This window comes from Haliotis cracherodii, unplaced genomic scaffold, assembly GCF_022045235.1.
Source record: "Haliotis cracherodii isolate W230 unplaced genomic scaffold, xgHalCrac1.p SCAF_6, whole genome shotgun sequence".
NCBI classification, from domain to species: Eukaryota; Metazoa; Mollusca; class Gastropoda; order Lepetellida; family Haliotidae; genus Haliotis; species Haliotis cracherodii.
Window position 1 is genome coordinate 60,173,237 of NW_027266319.1, and position 22,822 is coordinate 60,196,058.

At 42.3% G+C, this 22,822-nt stretch overlaps 1 protein-coding gene across 1 annotated transcript in view; it reads left to right on the forward strand.

Annotated features, from left to right (window-relative positions):
- LOC139445219 (uncharacterized) overlaps nucleotides 1-22,822 on the forward strand; it is an 83,746-nt gene that overhangs the window by 22,585 nt on the left and 38,339 nt on the right. Inside the window, exons 9-24 of the mRNA XM_071226357.1 lie at nucleotides 847-1,012; nucleotides 1,785-1,991; nucleotides 2,866-3,027; nucleotides 3,913-4,017; nucleotides 5,727-5,913; nucleotides 6,901-6,975; nucleotides 8,838-8,990; nucleotides 9,943-10,033; nucleotides 11,514-11,622; nucleotides 13,597-13,751; nucleotides 14,340-14,390; nucleotides 15,126-15,208; nucleotides 15,670-15,750; nucleotides 17,295-17,463; nucleotides 18,028-18,099; nucleotides 22,022-22,218. Coding sequence (XP_071082458.1) covers nucleotides 847-1,012; nucleotides 1,785-1,991; nucleotides 2,866-3,027; nucleotides 3,913-4,017; nucleotides 5,727-5,913; nucleotides 6,901-6,975; nucleotides 8,838-8,990; nucleotides 9,943-10,033; nucleotides 11,514-11,622; nucleotides 13,597-13,751; nucleotides 14,340-14,390; nucleotides 15,126-15,208; nucleotides 15,670-15,750; nucleotides 17,295-17,463; nucleotides 18,028-18,099; nucleotides 22,022-22,218 — 2,063 coding nt within the window. The remainder of the gene's footprint in view (nucleotides 1-846; nucleotides 1,013-1,784; nucleotides 1,992-2,865; nucleotides 3,028-3,912; nucleotides 4,018-5,726; nucleotides 5,914-6,900; nucleotides 6,976-8,837; nucleotides 8,991-9,942; nucleotides 10,034-11,513; nucleotides 11,623-13,596; nucleotides 13,752-14,339; nucleotides 14,391-15,125; nucleotides 15,209-15,669; nucleotides 15,751-17,294; nucleotides 17,464-18,027; nucleotides 18,100-22,021; nucleotides 22,219-22,822) is intronic.

Genomic DNA, 22,822 nt, shown 5'->3' on the forward strand with positions numbered 1-22,822 from the left:
GTTCTAGTTTGACCATTGCCATTTTAAGTAAGCACTTGATGAATATGTCCCTAGCCCTGAGGTTGTTCATGCTGATTTGCCACTCCAAATATGTTTTCACAATATGCACGTTTCACTGGAAGAAAAGCATGAATTAATATGTATGTTCTTGAACTCTTTGAGTTCATTACGAAATCCAGAGACACACCTGCACAGTACTGACATTTATTTAATCCATTTTTGTTCATTTACTGAATGTTCATTGCACCATAGTATCTAGCCTTGCTCCAAGGCTGTACTGAAAGAAAAGTCCATGGATGTGTCGTAATTCTATCCTTCTGATAGGCAAGTCTAGATATATGGACAGTCTAAGGCAGCGTTAAATTGGCACTAGTCCTGTAGTCCTTACCAAACTGCCCAATAGTAAAGGTATACTAAATACTAGTAGAAATTGGCCCATTTTAAGGGTTTTGCTATATGTAATCATTATAAGGACTAGTGGACCAAAACTGTTAGTTTCTACCCCTGTAAGGACTCCTGTCTCTTGTAGGGATGACTTGTTCTTATTATTTACAGGCCATATTTTCTTGAGTATAGTAATCTAGAACTAATGATTTGAACAAATAATTATTGCCTTAGAGACTTCTGCAAGTCTAAATATTATCCAGTGTCAAGTATAGCTTTCTGTCCATGATTAGCAAAGTAAATTGGAAGATCTCCTTAACAGCAGACTTTTAGCAGTTGCGCAAAGTCAACTAAATTGTAAACCTTATTTTGATATTGTTACATTTCCCATGTGATACACTTCATGGTTCAAGTTGCTAAGGCTTCCTGTCATCTTTCAACCTGCCGGAACCTGTATTTCAGTGAAGGTATGGAGTTTGCGAGGTGGTCTGGTGCACACTTTCCGTGGTCACTCGCGAGCGGTCACTCATCTCCTGATTCACCCCGACACCTCCACAATAGCCATCACGTCCTCCCTGGACGGCACGGTCAGAATGTGGTCACTCGACACAATGGACGCTCTCTATAGGTGGGCTGTCACTAAATCTCACGGCTGAAAATAAGGCATTTTGTTGAAAAAGTATTCAGTCGGTTATTGGTATTCAGGTCAGAGTTACCGTATTCGACGTAATAAGCGCCCCGCTCTTATAAGTGCCCACAGCGATATTTGTTAATATACAGGCTAGTGAACAATCCTAATTAGCACCCCTTCCGACTGATAAATGTACACAAGGCTATTTATTCGTGCATAATATGATTGTTATATGCACCCTTAATTATGGGCAATTAAATTCTGGAAAAATATATCTGCCGTTGATAAACATATCAGCATAAACCACGAAATTTACGCTCTTTGAACTCTATTGTTTTTCACCAAAATAATATTCTAATAAGAGCCCCCTATTTCTAATTTTGAGAGCGCCCGGGTGCGTATTATGTCGAATATGGTAAATTATTTTTTTCACTTTTGACAATATTTTTGTACATTAATTTTGGGGATATAGTGAATAATATTCACATAGTTTAGAAAAAATTGTTTTTTGAATAATATTTTTGGTGTTGTTCCTGATGTACTTATGCATGCCACTTATGCATGCTTGAGCACAACGGTTATGCATGTTCACCATTTCAAAACACTTCACAAATTTTGTTTGGACACGTGTGACCTTCTTCAGCATATTTTGGTTTGTGCATAGACAGTCATTCAGGGGATGAAATCTAAACATGTCGTCCACTTTATATTTGTTATCATGTTGTTGTGCTAAATTCTTATCAAGGTGTCGGTGTTGTTGTTGTTGTAGCTTGGTTGTTTCTTCTGATGGAGTTTTGTGGATGGGGCTGACTGATGACAACCTCCTCTACATCAGCACAGCTCGCAACATCAGCATCTGGTCTCTCAACTACTTCTTCCAGTTCTGGAGTCTGGCCAGAAATGAATTGTCCAACTTGAGTCTGGTGGGCTGCAAGGGGAAGACGACACGGATAGTAGCTCTGGGGGAAGATAGCAGGTGGGTGTAGTCAGTAAGTGCTGAGAGGCAGTCTGGTGGGGTGGGATGGGAAAAACATCATGGAGAGAGGCCCTGGAACAGGATTGTGAGGCAGTCTGGTGGGGTGGGAGTCTGATGGGGTGGGAGGGAAAGACATCATGGAGAGAGGCCCTGGAAGAGGATTGGGAGGCAGTCTGGTGGGGTGGGAGTCTGATGGTGTGGGAGGGAAAAACATCATGGAGAGAGGCCCTGGAAGAGGATTGTGAGGCAGTCTGGTGGGGTGGGAGTCTGATGGGGTGGGAGGGAAAGACATCATGGAGAGAGGCCCTGGAAGAGGATTGGGAGGCAGTCTGGTGGGGTGGGAGTCTGATGGGGTGGGAGGGAAAGACATCATGGAGAGAGGCCCTGGAAGAGGATTGGGAGGCAGTCTGGTGGGGTGGGAGTCTGATGGTGTGGGAGGGAAAAACATCATGGAGAGAGGCCCTGGAACAGGATTGTGAGGCAGTCTGGTGGGGTGGGAGTCTGATGGGGTGGGAGGGAAAGACATCATGGAGAGTGGCCCTTGGAGAGAAAAGCAGATCAAATGTAAGACAAGGTTCTCGCTGTCGATTGCTACCAGCTTTCCCAAGATTTTGTCCACTGAGCCATGGACAATGAGCACCTTGTCTAGTTACATATAGTCAGTCCTGACAGCAGTTGAAACCAACCATTGAAGACAGGGTTCCAGATCAGCTCATTTTCTAGGATATGGACTGATAATCATCCACAACTGTTCGAGGCAACTGACATTAGGACTTTTACATGACTTGATCAATTATGGACAGGTCATTCTTCTACATCTTGACCATATTTGAAAAGGGCAGGTCACTGTAAATGTTTGATCTGTGTGTTCCAGTTTGAGGCTGTTTGCCCGCAGCAATCAGAAGAACATGTCGACGGTGCTGCCCCCTCCCAGCATCTCCCCGCTGCAGAAGGTGCTCAGTGTCTGCTACAGTCGTGAATTCAGCGTTGTGTTCATGCTGGTCAACCCTCAGGAGATATGGGTCTACACAACAAGGTCAGTTTCTTTCTTTCCTTTCTGGAGACACTGTTGACCAAGTTCTCTTAAGTGTCATAATTCACTTGGGCATGCCAGAAACCTATAATTCATACAAATCCTCTAACTCTATTACATAATTGCCAAGTTCCGGTATGTTGGCTACAATTACACCAGAACTAAATCTTCAGATTTTCAACGGAGGTCCTGTTCACTGTCAACAGATTTAGGTCGATTGCAGGATTTGCAAAGTATTTACACCGCGAACTCGGTGTCAGCAGATATTTTCCGAACCTTTTCATGTTTTTAATGAAGATGCCGGCGGATTTGATGCACCTCGCAATGTAAGACCCGTTTTATCACAATATAGATCTTGATTATCGATCAGATCATCTTGCTGGGCGCCGCGATTTTGTTTGAAACAAATGCAAATGATTGAATCTGATTGGTCCATAGGAGAGGCTTAGAGGGGACATAACTCCTAATAGCCACTGGTGGTGCTACGATCAAGCCCAGGAATTCCAGCCTAGTTCGGCAAGGGTGGAAACTGGACTTTTAAAGTCAGTTAACTCCCTTGCCTCAAGAAGACGAGTTGGAGGTTTCCCAAGACGCCCTTTGAATGGCACGGAGCAACATGAAATGTCCATTATGTTTGTTATCTAAACGGGGATTAGGTGGTTACAATGGCTGCTCAGTGTGGTTAGTGTTTGGGAAAGGGGCCTAGTCGGGAGACAACTCTTCTGGATAATAAGAATTGGTTTGTCACTGCACCCAGATGTTTAGGATATATATATCAGCAGTCCATTTGATTGTTCCAAGGTTTTGGTTTGTTTAACATTTCTGGATTTTAAGGTGTTACTGACAATGTCTTATTCTCACATGCTGTGATATACATCTGCATAACAGGACTGACCCGGCTTGTCGGATCGCAGTTTGGAACATCCATGAGATCCAGTATGTGTACATCATGAACAGGTCCCGGAGAGAACAGGACGGTGGACAGGGTGTCAGGTAGGTCAAGTACATCATGAACAGGTCCAGGGATGAACAGGACCTTCGTCAGGGTTACAGGTAGGTCCAGTACATCAGGAACAGGTCCAGGAGTGAACAGGACCGTTGTCAGGGTATCAGGTAGGTCCATTACATCTTATTCTCACATGTTGTGATATAAATCTGCATTACAGAACTGATCCGGCTTGTTGGATCGCAGTTTGGAACATCCATGAGATCCAGTATGTGTACATCATGAACAGGTCCAGGGATGAACAGGACCTTCGTCAGGGTTACAGGTAGGTCCAGTACATCAGGAACAGGTCCAGGAGTGAACAGGACCGTGGTCAGGGTGTCAGGTAGGTCCAGTACATCAGGAACAGGTCCAGGAGTGAACAGGACGATGGTCAGGGTGTCAGGTAGGTCCAGTACATCAGGAACAGGTCCAGGGATGAACAGGACGATGGTCAGGGTGTCAGGTAGGTCCAGTACATCAGGAACAGGTCCAGGGATGAACAGGACGGTGGTCAGGGTGTCAGGTAGGTCCAGTACATCAGGAACAGGTCCAGGGATGAACAGGACGGTGGTCAGGGTGTCTGGTAGGTCCAGTACATCAGGAACAGGTCCAGGGATGAACAGGACGGTGGTCAGGGTGTCTGGTAGGTCCAGTATATCAGGAACAGGTCCAGGAGTGAACAGGACAGGGGTCAGGGTGTCAGATAGGTCCAGTACATCAGGAACAGGTCCAGGAGTGAACAGGACGGTGGTCAGGGTGTCAGGTAGGTCCAGTACATCAGGAACAGGTCCAGGAGTGAACAGGACGGCGGTCAGGGTATCAGGAACAGGTCCAGTACATCATGAACAGGTCCAGGAGTGAACAGGACGGTGGTCAGGGTGTCAGGTAGGTCCGGTACATCATGAACAGGTCCAGGAATACACATGACAGCAGGAAGCTATGATTATACTGTAACAGTTTCATCCATGCTACATGCATTAGATGCAGAATGCAGAGGATTGCAGAATTATTCCCGTGACAGTCTTGTCTTCCTTCATCTTCATCTCATCAGCCTGTCTATTAAAACAGAACCTCTAAAGTCTTATAGTGTTGAAAACATTGTCGTTATAACCATAATAAAACTAAAAGTCCATGCCAGCAATATCTATAAACACATTTTAAATGTTGAATGGTGATATGGCATCAACAATATATTGATGACAATTTCAGACCCATGCAATATCTGTAAACACATTTTAAATGTTGCATGGTGTAGGGCTGGCACGGGTAACTCGGGTACTCGGGCTGGGTAGGTACTGAGTAGGACCCGGGTACCCACAGGACTACCCAGACCCGTGGTTAGTCATGTGATACATTTTTTCATGACAAAAATTCACAATATAACTACATGGCTACAAGACAATTTTAAGTCTCTATTGTTTGCATTTCTTCATGACTATGAACTTCTGACTTATATATGTTTGAACAAAGCTAAAACGTCAGTCAACTTCAGTGTATGCATGGCCACATTGTTTTATACGTGTATCTAAATACATTCTGCTAGGGCTACTGTCAAACTATTCAATCGGACATTTTGTACATCTCTTGACACCAACAGCAGGTACCCGGGTAGGGTCGGGTAATATGGGTGTGGGTACCCGGGTAGTAAAATTTGGACTCGTCCCAGCCCTAGAATGGTCATATGGCATCAACAATAGATTGATGACAATTTCAGACCCAGCAGCAGCTCCTCTTTTCTCCATGGGGGCCAGTCAAGTCACCGAGCCACGGAGAGCGGCGTGGGGAATGAGGCGATCACCAACTGCCGCTGTCTGTGTGACCTCAATGCCTCAGCCATGATGTGGACGGACGAGGGCTTCTGCTGTCCTGTCAGACACTCCTACCTCCTGCTGGGAATGGAGGTGGGATAGCTTTTGTACTTAAGTGTGTGAGTGAGTTGGGTTTAATGCCACTTGAACAGTACTTCGGTCGTATCATGGCACATCAGCTTCATGGTTAAGTGAAGTGATGCAGGTCTTAGATGTTTACCACTTTGGTGAAACATACGACATGGATTTCATGGTAATCAACCAAGAAACATACTGTGGGCGAACCAGGCTTAGAACCCATAATCTACCAGGACTACCCTGGACTGCTGGGACACTGATGCATTTATTGAAATTTTTATATAATTTGTATTTCAATTTCATACGATTTCCTGTCATATATATGTGTTGCTTATAAGTCGACCAGGGGCGGTCGGGTAGCCTAGTGGTTAAAGCGTTCGCTCGTAACGCCGAAGACCCGGGTTCGATTCCCGACATGGGTGCAATGTGTGAAGCCCATTTCTGGTGTCCCCCACCGTGATATTGCTGGAATATTGCTAAAAGCGGCGTAAAACCATACTCACTCACTCACTCACTCACTATAAGTCGACCAAGAGAATAGATATGAACACTCAATGCCATTTAGAAAGTGATCAAATGTGACAAATGTTATATTTGGGGTAACACTTTTTTAGTTAAGTAGAGATTCTCGTACTTTTGGGGAGTTGAGTCCCATCCGGGATTCGAACCCACACTGCCCGAGTGAGGCACCTAATTGCCAGACTTACAGTTTTTGTAGAAGCCCCGGTGGCTGAGTGGGTTAGATCGCTGAATTGTGTGCTGGCGATTAGGTGCTTCACTCTGGCAGTGTGGGTTCGAATCCCGGACGGGGATTGTTATCCCAAATGCAACATTTGTTACATGAGAGAAAAGATGGTTACCAGAAACATAAAAGATGATTTTAGGTTTTAATGCAAAAAATTGTTATTGAGGATGACAACGATTGCTTTTCCGCTGACGTTATAAAGTTTAGTTAAACAGTATTTACTAAATACTAAATGTGATGTGGTATGATGAATTCAGGATGGCCGGATCCTGTTCATGGATCCTGTGGTCAAAGGACAAAAGTACATGGAGTTCAAAGCTTCAAAAGATGCTGTAAGTAGACAAGAACAACTTGCACCTCTGATATGCAGGAGTCAAATCCTCTGTTTTTGTTACAGGGCTCGATGTGTCTATATAAGGCTTAAAAAAATACTAGCCCTGGTTCTCAGCCCCCGCTGCATCATCAGAAATTCTGCCACATATTTCGTTGTTTTTTTTCCATTTTAAAAAAATAAAAAAAATAAAATAAAATCCTAATACTTAAAAACAATGCAATCCAATATAGAACACAGTTACTTCCCTTTACATGGACACTGCTTTACTGCACATCTCGTGTTTTGGTAATGGCAGCAATAGGAGTTTGTATGCTTGTTTATATAGGGAGGCCCTTTCCCAGGTTGGTTACATACTAGTTTGAACAAGCGAAATAAAATTAATAATTTCAGAAGTCATTTCGTGAGAACCTATTCTTTTATTGTTTTAAGCCTCTGATTGAAAAATGAAACCTAATATTTAGTGTCCTTACTTGTCCACACAACATCTACCTTCGAACACAGGTTATTTACCATACTACATACCATACTACATCACTAGTCCCAGTGTTACATGTAATTTGTCTACTTTCTTCGGTGTGACATCATCAAACTGTGGGTACTTCAAGATTATGTGCACATGTACCTTTTACGTTTTACAGCAATTCGATTAATTCGATACTGGCAGCAGACTGGCCTATTTTTCAACTTTGGTAAATTTTTTGGTGCAACTTGGTTTTCAGATCAACATGCACTTGGTGCAAGTTAAATCTAGTTCCTTAAACCGAGCATTAAGTTTGATTTCATGACATGCCAGACACGTGTCCATAAGCAAGTGACTTTCATCTGAATAAGCCTATATTCACCCAGCAGTGAAGGGTACCGGGGTAGAATAGGTCTTCAGCAACCCATGCTTGCCGTAAAAGGCGACTATGCTTGTCGTAAAAGGCGACTAACGGGATCGGGTGGTCAGGCTCGCTGACTTGGTTAATACATGTCATTCATCCCAATTGCGTGGATCGATGCTCATGACGTCAATCACTGGATTGTCTGGTCCAGACTTGATTATTTTACAGACCGCCGTCATATAGCTGGAATATTGCTGAGTGCAGCGTTAAACAAACAAACAAACAAACAAAACGAGAGGCAAATGGTTGGATGAGATGGAAATAGGAATGCTAAACCATCCAGTGGATGAAAGGCAGCTTGGGTTGTATACTCCCCAGGGAGCTGAGAATGTCATTTGAGTGCAAACGTATCCATTGAACACACTATGGTAATTATGTAGCACCATGAGCATGCTTGATGATATGATGCAACTCAATATTAATATGCATTTATCATAATCCAGGGGGCACGGATGGCCCAGTCGTCTAAGGCGCCACGATTCGATGTGCAGAGTTGCGTCTCTTGGGCACGCCGGAAACCTATGATTGTGGGTTCAAATCCCGGGTCGCCCTGATTATGTTTCTAGGTTTGTCAGCACCATACCCGTACTCGTGGGTTTCACCGAAGTGCTAAACGTCTGAGACCTGCATCACTTCGGGCTTTCCTCCCACATTAAGCTGACACGCCACGATATAACTGGAATACTGTTAAAAGTGGCGTTAAACCCAACTCACTCACTCACCCATTTATTGATAGTGATTCGCAAAAGCTTGCTTGTGAGAAAGACTGTATCTTACAACAAACTCTTCTTCAAGCAGATTTTCTCATGATTTTGAAAATGGTTATGTCGCTTTTATCCACATAGTATTCCTATGTACGGAATCGAAATAGGCCCTTAACCCCTAGAAGCATCCATCCACCATTGTTTGGAGAGGCGTGTAATTTCAATCATATTATTATCATCATCCATGTGAAGTACTATTGTGATCTGACCAGATTGAGGACATGCGGCACGACCCCGGCCACGACTCCCTGATAACGCTGTGCCTCCTAAAGGACCTGATGCAGATACAGATCTGGAGCCTCCCCGACCTGGCTCTGACGCATGAGGTCTACTGTGCTCCAGACATCGCACACTACGCACGAATAGTGAGACCATCTACATTACTCATACACTCGTCTCAAAACACTCCTACCCAGGGGCGGTCGGATAGCCCAGTGGTTAAAGCATTCGCTCTTCACGCCGAAGACCCGGGTTTTATCCCGACATGGGTACAATGTGTGAAGCCCATTTCTGGTGTCCCCCGCCGTGATATTGCTGGAATATTGCTAAAAGCGGCGTAAAACCATACTCACTCACTCACTCACTCTCCTACCCAGAGTTCCATGCGAACTCCGGCGCAGTGGTGACTCAACATAACACTGGCTGGCTGCCGGCCGCATGGAACTCTGGGTAGGAGAGTGGCCAGCAGAGTACCTCTGCCACAGGCCAGCGCCATGTGACGATTCGTCACATCTTTCACTGTCCATTCAAGATATTGCATATGCATTTCATCCTTTTTCATGTTTGACAAGTCTTCACATTTTTATAAACAAATGTCAAAGAATGGTTATGGTTCATTAAGAAAGTATCCTAACACGTGCAAATCTACTTGTTTTTGCGTAGTTATCTTTTGTTTACATTGGTTGTACGGCTCCACGTGCTGTCATCGAAACATTACGGAGAGCTAGCGATGCGGTCACTTCGATGTATAAATATATATTGTCATGCAACTCACTGTCGCAGTTGTAGTAGCATATCTATACTGATTTCTGAAAAAGCGCGTTTGATTATCAATCAGATCGTCCTGACTGGGCGCCACCATTTTGTGCGAAGCAAACGCAAGTGACACGAGAGGTGGAATATGATTGGTCCATAGGGGAGGCTTAGAAGGGACATTATTTCTTAATAGCCACTGCTGGCGCTATGATCGAACCCAGTAATTCCAGCCTATTGGAATAATAATATACAGTATTCAAAATGACCATAAAATTTATGTAAAATGTCTGAACTGTGGAGCATGCTGGTATTCGTCCTCATCTCTTGTCTCTCTGTCTTCAGAATATGACCTTCTTGACTGGACACAAAAGTGGTTGTGTCAATGACTACACGTTGACGCCAGCTGAGGACGCGGGGATGTACAAAGCTAAAGGTGACAGTGTGGTTACATTCTCAAAGTGAAGACCGCCTCCGTGGTCTAGTGGTAGAGCGTTAACCTGGAGAGCGGAAGGTCTAGGGTTTCGATCCCCGACCGCGTCATACCCAAAGACGTTAAAAGATGGTACTTGTTGTTACCCTGTCTGGCGCTGGGCGTTAAGGGGCTAAAACAAGGACTGGTCGGCTCGGAGTCAGTATACTGTGTCTGACTGGGGTATTCATGTTAAACTGCAGCATGGTATCTCAGTGAGCTAGCACTATAAATCGACATCAGTCCGGACTAGTACAAGCAGCCACACACACACGTGCATGCACGTCGCTATATAAGTGCAGTAATCTTGGACGCGACGTTAAACCCCATTTCACCTCACCTCACCTCAAAGTGAAGCGGGCCCTGGGGTAGACCAGCGTCATGCCGAGGTCCGGTTTCGATTCCCCACATGGGTATGCTGTGTGAAATAGAGATTTCGACACAGGTGTCTGTCAAATACCATTTATTTGTCGTTTTGTTTTTTTTAAATATTTTTTATTCAATTCAGTATATGATATTACATGGTTATACATGGAGTAGCACATCTTGTAGCATACTTGTTAGGTATAGGTTACCTATACAGCAGACAGCAGGTCAGCAAGTTTAAGTTCGCTACAGGTGTCCATCAAAGTTTACAAATGGTGAAAACGAGCAAATATTTGCCATATTTATTATCTAAGTATTATTATCTTACGAGTTGTTTTAAAAGGTATCTAACAGGCATGAGCGGAGTGATCTGTTTATGTTTCCCCCTAAAATCGAACCATTTTATCATCAAATGCATATTCTGTCTATTCTTATGATCACAATGGCGCATTAATACATAACTACAAACCTCATTTGTGACGTCTTCTGAACAACTGCTTACTACCCATACGTAGCGTGACCTTCCACACTAAAAAAGTTTTGGCCATATCTGTGGATTATCAAGGCGATGATGACAATGCAAACTAGACAAGACCAAGGAACACTCTAAAGTTTCGACACAGACGTAGGTGAATTCGACCGAAGCACAAGTGAATTGCAATCATGAAAGAAGACTGTCATAATTTGACCTTAAGCCATCACCATGGAATAGCCAATCACGGACCTGGAAATTGATGTCACACATAATTATGTTTGATACAAGTTATCTCAAAAGGGTTTCTCACCCCAGGTATATAAGAAACCATTTTCTGGTGTCTCCAGCCATGATATTGCAGGAAAATTGTTACAAGTGGCATAAAACCATACTCACTCACTCTCAAAGTCAAAGTCTTGTCGAAGACAAAAAACTCATAATATTTTTGACTCGTCTTTCAAAGATTTTGACCCATACAGTCACATGCAGTTCTTAACAGAAAATAAATATTTTCAGTCTTTTATTGTCATTGAGGGTTGACATTGTAGACCTTTTTTTAGTATGACATGTATTTGATTGTGTCGCTTTGTTTTGTTTTTTCAGCTGTCCCGGAGTTTTCGGAGGCTGTAGATATTTACAAACGTCCCGAGCACAATGAAGCTATCATAGCTCTCGATGCCTGCCAGACCATGAAAATATTCTGTTCTTGCAGGTACAGACAAAGTCTAACATTTTGTCACTGAAATGAAAATATTTTAAGATTTATTTTGTTAAATTGTTTTTTTCTGGAATGAAAATAGGCTTTTTATTGTTAAATAGTCTTTCAATATATAATTGTAAGGAGCCGAGAGAATCGCTTCATTTTCATGTTCACAGTATTATTGATTTGGGATTTTTCGGATACTTTTGTTTTAGGGTCGGTATCAGAGATTGGTTGGTTGGTTTGTTGTTTAATGCCGCACCCAGCATTATTCCAGCTATATGACGGCGGTCTGTAAATAATAGAGTCTGGACCAGAAAATCCAGTGATTAATATCATGAGCATCGATCCACGCGATTGGGATTGATGACATGCATCAACCAAGTCAGCGAGCCTGACCACCCAATCCCATTAGTCGCCGTTTTACAACAAGCATAGTCACCTTTCACGGCAAGCATGGGTTGCTGACGACCTATTCTACACCGGAATCTTCACAGGTCCAGTATCAGAGATTAGTACCGAGACTTTATCTGGTCCCATAATTCCCCCTTTGTCCAACATACAGGCTGGGTTATTTAAAGATTGGTGTGATATAACTGGAATATTCCTCTAGTTAAGAGTCTTTTAATAAACTTTATACCGGTATTGGTAAATGATTCTTAGGTACATTTGAAGATATATTTCTGTCTCCCTTAAAGCATATTTGTTCGTTTGTTTGCTGTTATATCCATCATAGGTGGATCCAGAGGGGGAGTCAAGGGGGACCGGACACCCCCTTTTATAAAATCCAAATGTATGTTGTAGACATAAAATTGTCTGAGATAGAATTTTGATATTTTGGACCCCTCCCTTTTAAGAATGCTGGATCCGCCTTGTCCCTAACTCAGCAATATTACATTTGTATAAAGACAGCCTGGAAATACATTCGTCACCACTCGCCCCTTTCCGTAATCTGCAAGAAGACTCATCCCCCTATCGATGAATGTTATGTGCGAAAATACGACAAACAAATCAGAATGCACGTATGATCAAGTTCTTCTTCAAAGAATCCCTCAGAAATATTTTTTATTTTACATATGTCTTGCATCTAAAAATATACCAAAGACACAGTTTAATGTATTCAATCATACTGTATAATTCCGCACATCCCGATGTGCTTCAAATTGCATCTGAAATATAAATAATATATGGGGAAAATGTGTGAACCATTACGCAACGAGTTGACAATTGTTTTAGGTATGCCTGTTTGCGCTAAGACGGAACCTGGTCGCAAAAATGGCAACGAGAGGGGCACGAGTCGCTATTCGGCTTGTCCCAGAATAACAAGAGTTGGTCACGAATGCCTGGAAATAGTCAATTCAGGACCAGGCAAGCCAGTGCTTGTTATTATGAGCAACATCAATGCGGTGCGATGGCGCACAATCATCCAATTCACTGACCTCCTCATCATGTGCTGTGCGACAAGCAGTTTGTGCGACAAGCAGTTTGTGCGACAAGCAGTTCGTGCGACAAGTAGTTCGTGCGACAAGCAGTTCCATAAGCAGTTCGTGCGACATACAGTTCGACAAGCAGTTCGTGCGACAAGCAGTCGATAAGCAGTTCGTGCGACAAGCAGTTCGTGCGACAAGCAGTTCGTGCGACAAGCAGTTCGATAAGCAGTTCATGCGACAAGCAGTTCATGCGACAAGCAGTTCGATAAGCAGTTCGTGCGACAAGCAGTTCGTGCGACAAGCAGTTCGTGCGACAAGCAGTTCGATAAGCAGTTCGTGCGACAAGCAGTTTGTGCGACAAGCAGTGCGACAAGCAGTGCGACAAGCAGTTCGATAAGCAGTTTGTGCGACAAGCAGTTCGTGCGACAAGCAGTTTGTGGTGACTTGTTCTGACCTGGCATCACAAAGGGGACCTTTTTATGTAACGTTTAGCGAGGGGCTATGTACATGATGTATGTACTTGGGGACATTTCAACTGTATGTTTTTTGTTGCCAGTGATGAAGGTGCTATCAGGATCTGGGATGAGTTCCGTGTGCTTCTGACAGAGATTACACTGGACAGTACGCTCAGTGCGGCCTGCTTCCTCAACGACTGTGGGGATATGGTTGTGGGCTTCAAGAAACACATGTTTTTTATCGACCACACTAAAGGTATGTTGGCAATCATTGGATAGAGACGGTGAGGTGAGGTGAGGTGAGGTGAAATGTTGTTTTTTAAAATTTTACATTCAGGTTTATTGCACTTTTATAGTGATGCATGTGTGTGTGTATGTGCGTGTGTGTGTGTGTATGTATGTGTGCGTGTGTGCGCGTGTGTGTGTGTGTATGTATGTGTGCGTGTGTGCGCGTGTGTGTCTATGTATGTCTGTGTCTGAGGCTGTGTGTGGCTGTGTGCTTGTGCTTGTACTAGTCCGGACTAATGACAGTTTTAAATTGCTACCCCACTGAGATACCATGCCGCAATTTCACATGGATACCCCACTCAGATACAGTATCCTGACTCCGAGGCCAACCAATCCTTGTTTTAGCCCCTTAACGCTCAGGCAATGTAACAACACATGTACCATCTATTAACGTCTTTTTGTATGACACGGCTGGGAATCGAACCACCGACCTTCCTCTCTCCAAAAGACGCTCTATCCACTAGACCACGGAGGCGGTCTAGAGACTATGATATAAGTGTGTAAGGTTAACCATGTTTTTAAACAATTGTTATGGGAAAATATCTTTCTGTTTCAGTTTGTCCATTTCTGACCCCTCCCGAAACTGAACCAGAAACGTTTGATCAAGGTGGGTGGCCATTTTACATAAGCAAGGAGTAAAAAAAAGTATTACCATATTCAACATAATAAATACCCCGCTCTAATAAGCGGCCATGGTGATATTTGCTAATATATTGGCTTGTGAACAATCCCAATTAGCACCCTTCCGAATGAATTAAATTCTGGAAAAATATATCTGTCGTGTATGATACGCACAGACTTTTCTTTTGTATCATTTCAGGCTGTCTGCATAAACCACAAAATTTACGATCTTTCAACTCTTTCACCAAAATAATATTCTAATAAGAGCCCCCTATTTCTAATTATGAGTGCGCCCTGGGCGGTTATTATGTTGAATATGGTATAAAGTATCATATAGAGGGCTATACATATTTTTTGACAATCCACAACCGTTGACTACAGAAATGACTACCGGCATTTGACAATTAAGTAACTGTTGATCATAACCATTGGCGCCTGTTAGTGTCAAAGCAAGGGCAAGCCAAAAGGCCCTACTTATCCGGTGAGCCACTTATATATTATATATACTATCTGACAAGGGTGTTCTAATCGTGTTTTCTACATTTCTAATATCACATTAAAGGAATTGAAAATACAAATGAAAATAGTTCATTATATTTTGACATGTCAAAAACAAGTTATCAAGTACCGGTAACATAAAATGAGATTAAAGATTTTGTGAGGCCTCTCTTGAAAAGAACATAATATTCTTACACTGTTCTTGTCTGGCTGTTGGTTACAGAGTCGTTTGTGTATGAGGATCCTGCCGTGATGTATGAGGGGGCGCAGGGTAATCCTGATCCCATCACACTGTCTAACTACTTGGTGAGTCGCAGAATTACAAGGGCAGGACCCGTGAAGATCCGGGGTAGAATAGGTGTTCAGCAACCCATGCTTGCCGTAAAAGGCAACTATGCTTGTTGTAAGAGGCGATTAATGGAATTGGGTGGTCGGGCTCTCTGACTTGGCATTTTGAAAGTGAGGGGTCCATAATATCAAAAACCTCTCTCAGGTAATTTTACTTCCTAAAACATACTACATTTGGTTTTCAAAAGGGGTGACTCCGCCTTTAGATCTGCCTATGTATTGCATTTCTTTCTTTTATTAACCAATCTTATATGCCGAATCAATTGAGTTTTGAGAAATGTATTCAGTTTGTTTCAGTCGATGTCTTTTGAAAAATTGATTTATCCGGATTGACAATTATTATCAAAGTGTGAAGCAGTGTGCTATAGCAGGGCAACACTTTCATCGATGTAATTATCTGATCATGATCTTTGCTATAGGTGCCATATGAACTGGAGTTTTCTAAAGACTTCCTGGAAGGAAAGCTGCAACTTGACCCCATGAAGGCAAAGAAAGATGAGGTATGTTGTTGATATATGTTCAATTATTTGTGATATACCTAGTGGTGATTCAAAGGCAGAGTAGATTCCCTTTGTCCATGGGTACGGTGAGATTCCCGGGTTAGGAAAGGTCCCCGGCAACCTATGTTGGGCATGCGAGTCAACTGAATGGATCATATGGTCACCGTCTTTCTCAAGCTCCTCACAGTGATGGCCCGTTCGCGGAGCTCTCTATACTATCGCTGCCACCAGTCAAAACTCCCCACTGTGATAGGTGGCCCCAACCATGTTTGTTGTTGAACTTGCAACCGAAAGACCGGTATGTTTACAAACAAGTGACGCTGAATACGCTTACCGCTGATAAATTACTTTCTTTGTTTGTCAATTTGAATTTCTATTTCATTAAAAGTATCATCTTTAATTGATATAGTAAGAATGTAAGGGAGAAGTTGATTTTCCGTTAGTCTGCAATCTCAAACCAATCTGATTATTAAAACAACAAATTAAATTCATCTGGAAAACATGGTCAGTCGTAAACCTTTTCAAAATGAAATATGATGGCATTCCCCCAGACATAAACAAAAGTATCAACGTTGCTACATTTGGTGTTTGAGGGCAAATTTCAAGATTCTTGTAATGGCCGCGCCCACACTGGTGGCAGCGATGTTACCGAGAGTGTAACGAAGGTGTCACGCGCTGGGAAGGAGCTTGTGTCTTTCTGAGGCAAGGGAGATAACTGACTGTAAAAGTCCAGTTTCCACCCAAGCCGAACTGGACTGGAATTTCTGGGTTCTATTGTAGCACCACCTGGGCTATTAAGAGTTACGTCCCTTCTATGTCACTCCTATTGACCAATCAGATTCCACCTGTCATATCACTTGCGCTTGCTTCAATCAAAATGGCAGCGCTGATTGAAGACGATCTGATCGCAAATCATCATCTCTATTGAAATAAAACAGGTCTTACTTCGCAAAGTGCATCAAATCACGTGAGCACCTCGATTTAAAACGTGAAACAATTTGGAAAATGTCTGTTGATGCTTGGTTGTCGGTACACATGCTTTGCAAGTCCTGTAATCAACCTAAATCTCCAAGGCAGTTTACAAATCGGATGTTGATTTTGCTACGCCATGTTGATTGGACTATGCATAGACTCGTTAGTCCAGCCAAAATGTAACTCCATAATTCCAGCCTAGTTCGGCATGGGTGGAAACAGAAGTTTTATAGTCAGTTAACTCCCTTGCCTCTGGAAGATGGGTGGTCCGGCTGAGTGACTTGGTGACAGTGTGTCGATGGCAAAGATTGTTGCTCACAACTTGGATCGTTGCTGTTATACGCTCATGGTAATGTCTTATCGCTGGGACTGTTGTTATTTTATGCGCACATCCTTAACACAGCTATATTTTTTAAGAGAAAATACAGTAATCAGTCTGACTAAATATCTATCAGTCTTTGATGTATGTGAGAATACTGACTGAGAAACAGCAAAAAATGGTTAAAATGGTTTTCTTGATTTGAGTTGCATGAATATTTTACTACCTTGAAGGTATTTTTTGTATGTTCCAGGAATCGTCGGAGGAGTCTGAATTCTCCATGGCACCAACCGAAATCTATTTCTCTCCGCCGGACACACCTAAACCCCTCTCTACCCTTGACCTCACACTGGGGTCAGAGGTCAGCAAGTATGACCTTGTGAAGCACATGGAGAAGACCCTTCAGATTCTCATAGAAAGAGGTGACATATCTTTCATAAATGTTGAATTATCGCCATGATTATCTTCATGCTGTTTCATGTTTAATTAATAAATGATCCAAAATAAATAAATAGGGACTGACCGTTTAAATGTTTCGGGATTGGCTGGGATTTTTGTTTGCAACAGAATGTTTTTTTGTCAGTCAGCTCTTCAAGATCTGTGTTTTTTTCTCTGAAAGTAGGAATCATGTTCTCTCTTTACTCAAAACACATTATGTTTTAGAACGTCCATGGGCAGTGGAACCTTTCAAAGAATGATTTTTTTTCAAAAGAATCCCAGCATATCAGATGGTTGGCCTACTTTAAAAAGTCTGATTGGTTGTCCAGTTCTTGGTTGCAATTCTTGCATCATCATCATCATCATCATCATCATCATCATCATCAGTCATCACCATTATCTTGGTCTATACATCAGTCACAGGAATTTGGAATGGTCTTGCAATTTCAATAGCATCATAAGGATAATTCACAAGATTGGTACTTGGGTAGCCATATTTTTAATATGCTGAACAGTTGAGAGAAATGTTGAACACGTGACTATTTCAGCCACTACCCCTGTATATAGACGAGAGATGACTCCGAGACAGAGACGACAAAGCACTGCCAGAGATTCTGCTGGTACACATATATACTGAACCGCAAAAGAAACATCACCATGGATAGATATATGAGAATCCTTATTTGTCCAAACACTGTAAACATACTCTGAGACATATTAAAAAGATGAAACTTGGCAAAACTGATCATCAAGGTTGAAATTATAGTGTCAAATGTTCTTAAAGTGAAACACAGCACTAGCCTCTAAATAAATGGCATCACAAGTCAGTATCTCGTGGGTCCGCCAAGTGCATTGATGTGCAACGTCGATACATGGAATGGATGAGGTGGTTGATGAAGGCCACAGGCCACAGTCTGAGGAATGCCTGACGCAGTTCAGCCGCAGTTGTTGCCTTGGTCGGATGTCATTCAGCCGTCTTTGAATTTCGTCCCACTGGTGCTCAATGGTATTTAGATCGGGACTGGCCACTGCATGGTTCTGATGCCATTCTGCTGGAGGAATTCTCTTGTTGCTCTCACAGTGTGGGCACGGGCGTTATCATGCTGAAACTCATGGTTGCGGCTACGTGCCAAATGAGGTATGGTGTGTAGTCTCAAGACTTGATCAATGTACCGAGCTGCTGTGACACCATTGCCTCTCCCTGGATCGATATTCTGGAAGACCACAGGGCCGACCCTCATGCATTGGCTACTTGCCGGGAGGTTTGTCCAGCTTGCAATTGTCCAAGGGCTTGGTGTCGCTGATTTCTTGTCAATCTTGGCACGTGTTAGCAATTCAATAACGTTGAATGTTATCCGATCTGGGTGGATTTTTATAGGGCAAGAAATGGGGGAACGCATGTGCATTTCAATTTTCACAGAACTCACGTGCATCAGGTTATCCTGGTCGTTGCCATGATTCATTTGGGCAATCGGTTTTATTGTCATCTGCTTTGGGTTTTTTATCAGATATTTAAATGACAACTTTTTCATGCAATGTTACTTGGGGTGACGTTTCTTTTGCGGTTCAGTATAGTTAGCTCCCCTTTTCTCTGCACTAATGTATGCTGATCATTTCATGTAGTGATAGTGTCTTCGTAATTAAAAAAATGATAATTTCCTGTAGAATAACAAAACTACCGTTAGTTACATTCACCACAGTCGCCCAGTCGTCAAAGGCACTGCAGTTCACTGCCCACAGTTGCGTCACTTAGACGTGCCAGAATTCTGTGATTGTGGGTTAGAATCCTTGTTAGCCCTGATCATGTTTCTAGCATTTGTCAACATCATACAAGACTACCGTATTCGACGTAATAAGCGCCCAGCTCTTATAAGTGCCCACGGCGGTATTTGCTAATATATTGGCTAGTGAACAATCCCAATTAGCACCCCTTCCGATTGATTAATGTTCACAAGACTTATTTATTCGCATGTAATATGCACTCATGTGTTATATGCACCCTTAATTATGGGCAATTAAATTCTACGAAGAATATATCTATTGACATAAACATTTTAGGCTGTCAGCATAAACCACAAATTTTTCTTTCTGTTTTTTTCACCAAAATAATGTTCTAATAAGCGCCCCCTATTTCTAATTTTGAGAGTGCCGTGGGCGTTTATTATGTTGAATACGGTATGATGTTTTAGTTTGGTAATCTAACCATATATGGGAGGATAGCGCGGCTGATTCTTGCAATAACCTTTGAACAGCCAATGTAAGGAGTTCCTAGTTTGTAGTCAAACATGTCTTTTTAGGGTTTTTAGATGCCAGTATATATTTTTCAGGACTTTTTAATAAGCAGGAAAGTTTTAGTTTCATCAATGTTTGATGTAACTTTGTTCACTACTGCTCAATCTCTAATAAAAAAGTCAACTTTAATTAAATTAAATTAAATTCAGTTAGTGGTCCCCCCTTGTCAATGTTCTAAGCGACCAGAGCCGTGAAGATCCGGGGTAGAATAGGTCTTCAGCAACCTATTCTTGTCGTAAAAGGCGACTAATGGTATGGGATGATGAGACTCGCTGTCTTGGTTGATACATGTCATCGTATCCCAATTGCAAGGATTGATGCTCATGATATCACTCACTGGATTGTCTGGTCCAGACTCGATTATTTACAGACGGCCGTCATATAGCAGGGCACTGCTTACAGCTAATACGGCGTCCGTTATCTCCATTAGCTAGTCCGCAGCTCATCTAGGACTTGGGATTTATGCAAGAAAAAAAGATTTTTGAAGAGAACAACTAATCCATTCACAAATTTAACTTGTCTTGGACTATCGTGACAAAAGGGGTGTGGAAGGGAGCCCAGTGGGTAAAGCGTTTGCTCATCATGCTGAAGACCCGGTTTGATTCCTCACATGTGGAGTCCCCCTCCTGGAATCATGCTGACTATACTCACTCACTCACTCCAAACCTCAGTAGGTGGGTGAGTGGATACCTTCCACATCGTGGCTTCAAACAATCTTTCAGCTACTGTAGTGCAGGCAACAGCACCATTGAGAGATTTTTTGTCATCTTTATTTTCAGGAAGTGCCACAGAATTAAAGATTTTGCCATGTCATCTTGTATCTTAGTTTAGCTATAGCTTAACACTGCATAAGAAGCAGATTTCCCTTTCTTAATCTTTTGTAGGGGGCGGTCGGGTAGCCTTGTGGTTGAAGCGTTCGCTCGTCACGCCGAAGACCCGGGTTCGATTCCCGACATGGGTACAATGTGTGAAGCCCATTTCTGGTGTCCCCAGCTGTGATATTGCTGGAATAATTGCTAAAAGCGGCGTAAAACCATACTCACTCACTCACTCACTCACTCACTCACTCACTCACTCACTCACTCACTCACTTAATCTTTTGTAGACTTTGTACAGTAGTCCTTTTTCGTTTTTTTAACATTTCTTGTCCAGTGAACAAATTCTTTGCTTGAGGTACATTTTCTCTTTCTTGTAATACAAGTTGTAAACGGTAAAATATCTACACAGTTCACAAGACATAGAAGAAATTATTTGTTTTGATATTTGAAGTGATAATTCTCAAAGAAATTCATAAAGTAAAGTGAAAACAGATTCTTGGTGTACAAGGTGGTTGATTTCAAGAGACAGGGAGATATTGTCTTTTCAGCTGTTGTAGTTGGCCCTTTGGAACTTAAATGTGCCAAAATGTTAAAGACTTATATCCTTATTTAAACTCAAGCTTGAAAAATATATAATATTTTAAGCAATTTCAATATAAACAAATTCAAAAGAGAAAGATCTTGAAAATGCTACTTGTTGTTACCATGCCTGAAGTCGGCATGAGATAAAAAAACAAATTCAATACAGAAAGTTTGCCGCCATTATTTTCATTATTTGCTAAACATCAGTTTCAATCCCCTGACTGCGTCATACCAAAAGATGTTGAAAATGCTACTTGTTGTTACCCTGCCTGAAGTTGGCATTAGGTTATAAAACAAGCACTGGTCAGTTCGGAGTCAGTATACTGTGAGTGAGTGGGGCATCTATGATGATCTGACATGGTATCTTAGTGGGCTGGCACAATAAAACCGGTATTACTTCAAACTAGTACAAGCAGCCACACACGCTACATACACAAGCTTGTCGCTTTATGAGTCAATTAACTAAAAGTAATTTTAATCACATTTTTTCATCTCACCTCATCTCACCTCAACTCTGAGGGGGCGCTCGGATAGAGCGTTTGCTCGTCACACCGAAGACCCGGGTTTCGATTCCTGACATGGGTACAATGTGTGAAGCCCATTTCTGTCCCCCACAATGATATTGCTGGAATATTGCTAAAAGCGGCATAAAACCATACTCACTCACTCACTCACTCACCTCTGAGGGGAGCAAAGACAATGAAAGAGTCGCTGTGTTAAGATCCTTCAATGTAACAGAGTCATACAATGTTTCCCGTACTGCATTTCAGAAGATGAGGAAGAATTGTTCTCTTGTGTATATTCTAATCTGTCATTTTATTTTTTTAGTTCATTCAGAATGTAATTTCAGGCAAAAAGAAGAAACATCGGAGAAGCAAAATAGCCATGGCTGTCAGTGATGAAGAGACAGACAAAGAGGATGAGACAAGGGGGATAACTCCGTTTGAGTTTCCTGCATTTGGCAGCTCCCCTGGCCCCTCCCCCTCCCCCTCCACGCCCCCCACGCCCACCACACCCCTGTCTGCAAGTTGTGCTGAAGACTCAGAGGTGAGGCCTTATTTTAAGAATTTTGAAATTCTTCAACACTATAATCTCAAATAATCCTAGATTTGAATAATGATATGACATAGGGATATATTTGGACCTGCTCAGAGGCTGATATTTGGCCCCTAATCTGAAGCTAATGTCATTATAGATCCCCATACCGGAATTAAATAATTCCCCAATTCATTGGTAGAGATGACTTGTATTTTACTGATATAATGAAGAGGAAAGGGGATCGAAGAGGCTTTACAGTGTGACACTAGTGCATTGAACTTGTTAAGCCAATGTTAAAATATCTCCTAATTCCTGAAAAGAAGAACAATGACAAATCCATGAGTTTATGTTGGTTTTTGTCAGTACCAGTTGAATTATTGGTTGTTGCCTTTATGAGAGTAACACTATGTAAGTTTACCATGCCAGTAACATGCCCTCTGTTTACTATGTAAGTGACCTGTGCCTGTAACTTTCCCTCTGTTTACTATGTAAGTGACCTGGCAGTAACATTCCCTCTGTTTACTATGTAAGTTTACCATGCCAGTAACATTCCCTCTGTTTACTATGTAAGTTTACCATGCCAGTAACATTCCCTCTGTTTACTATGTAAGTT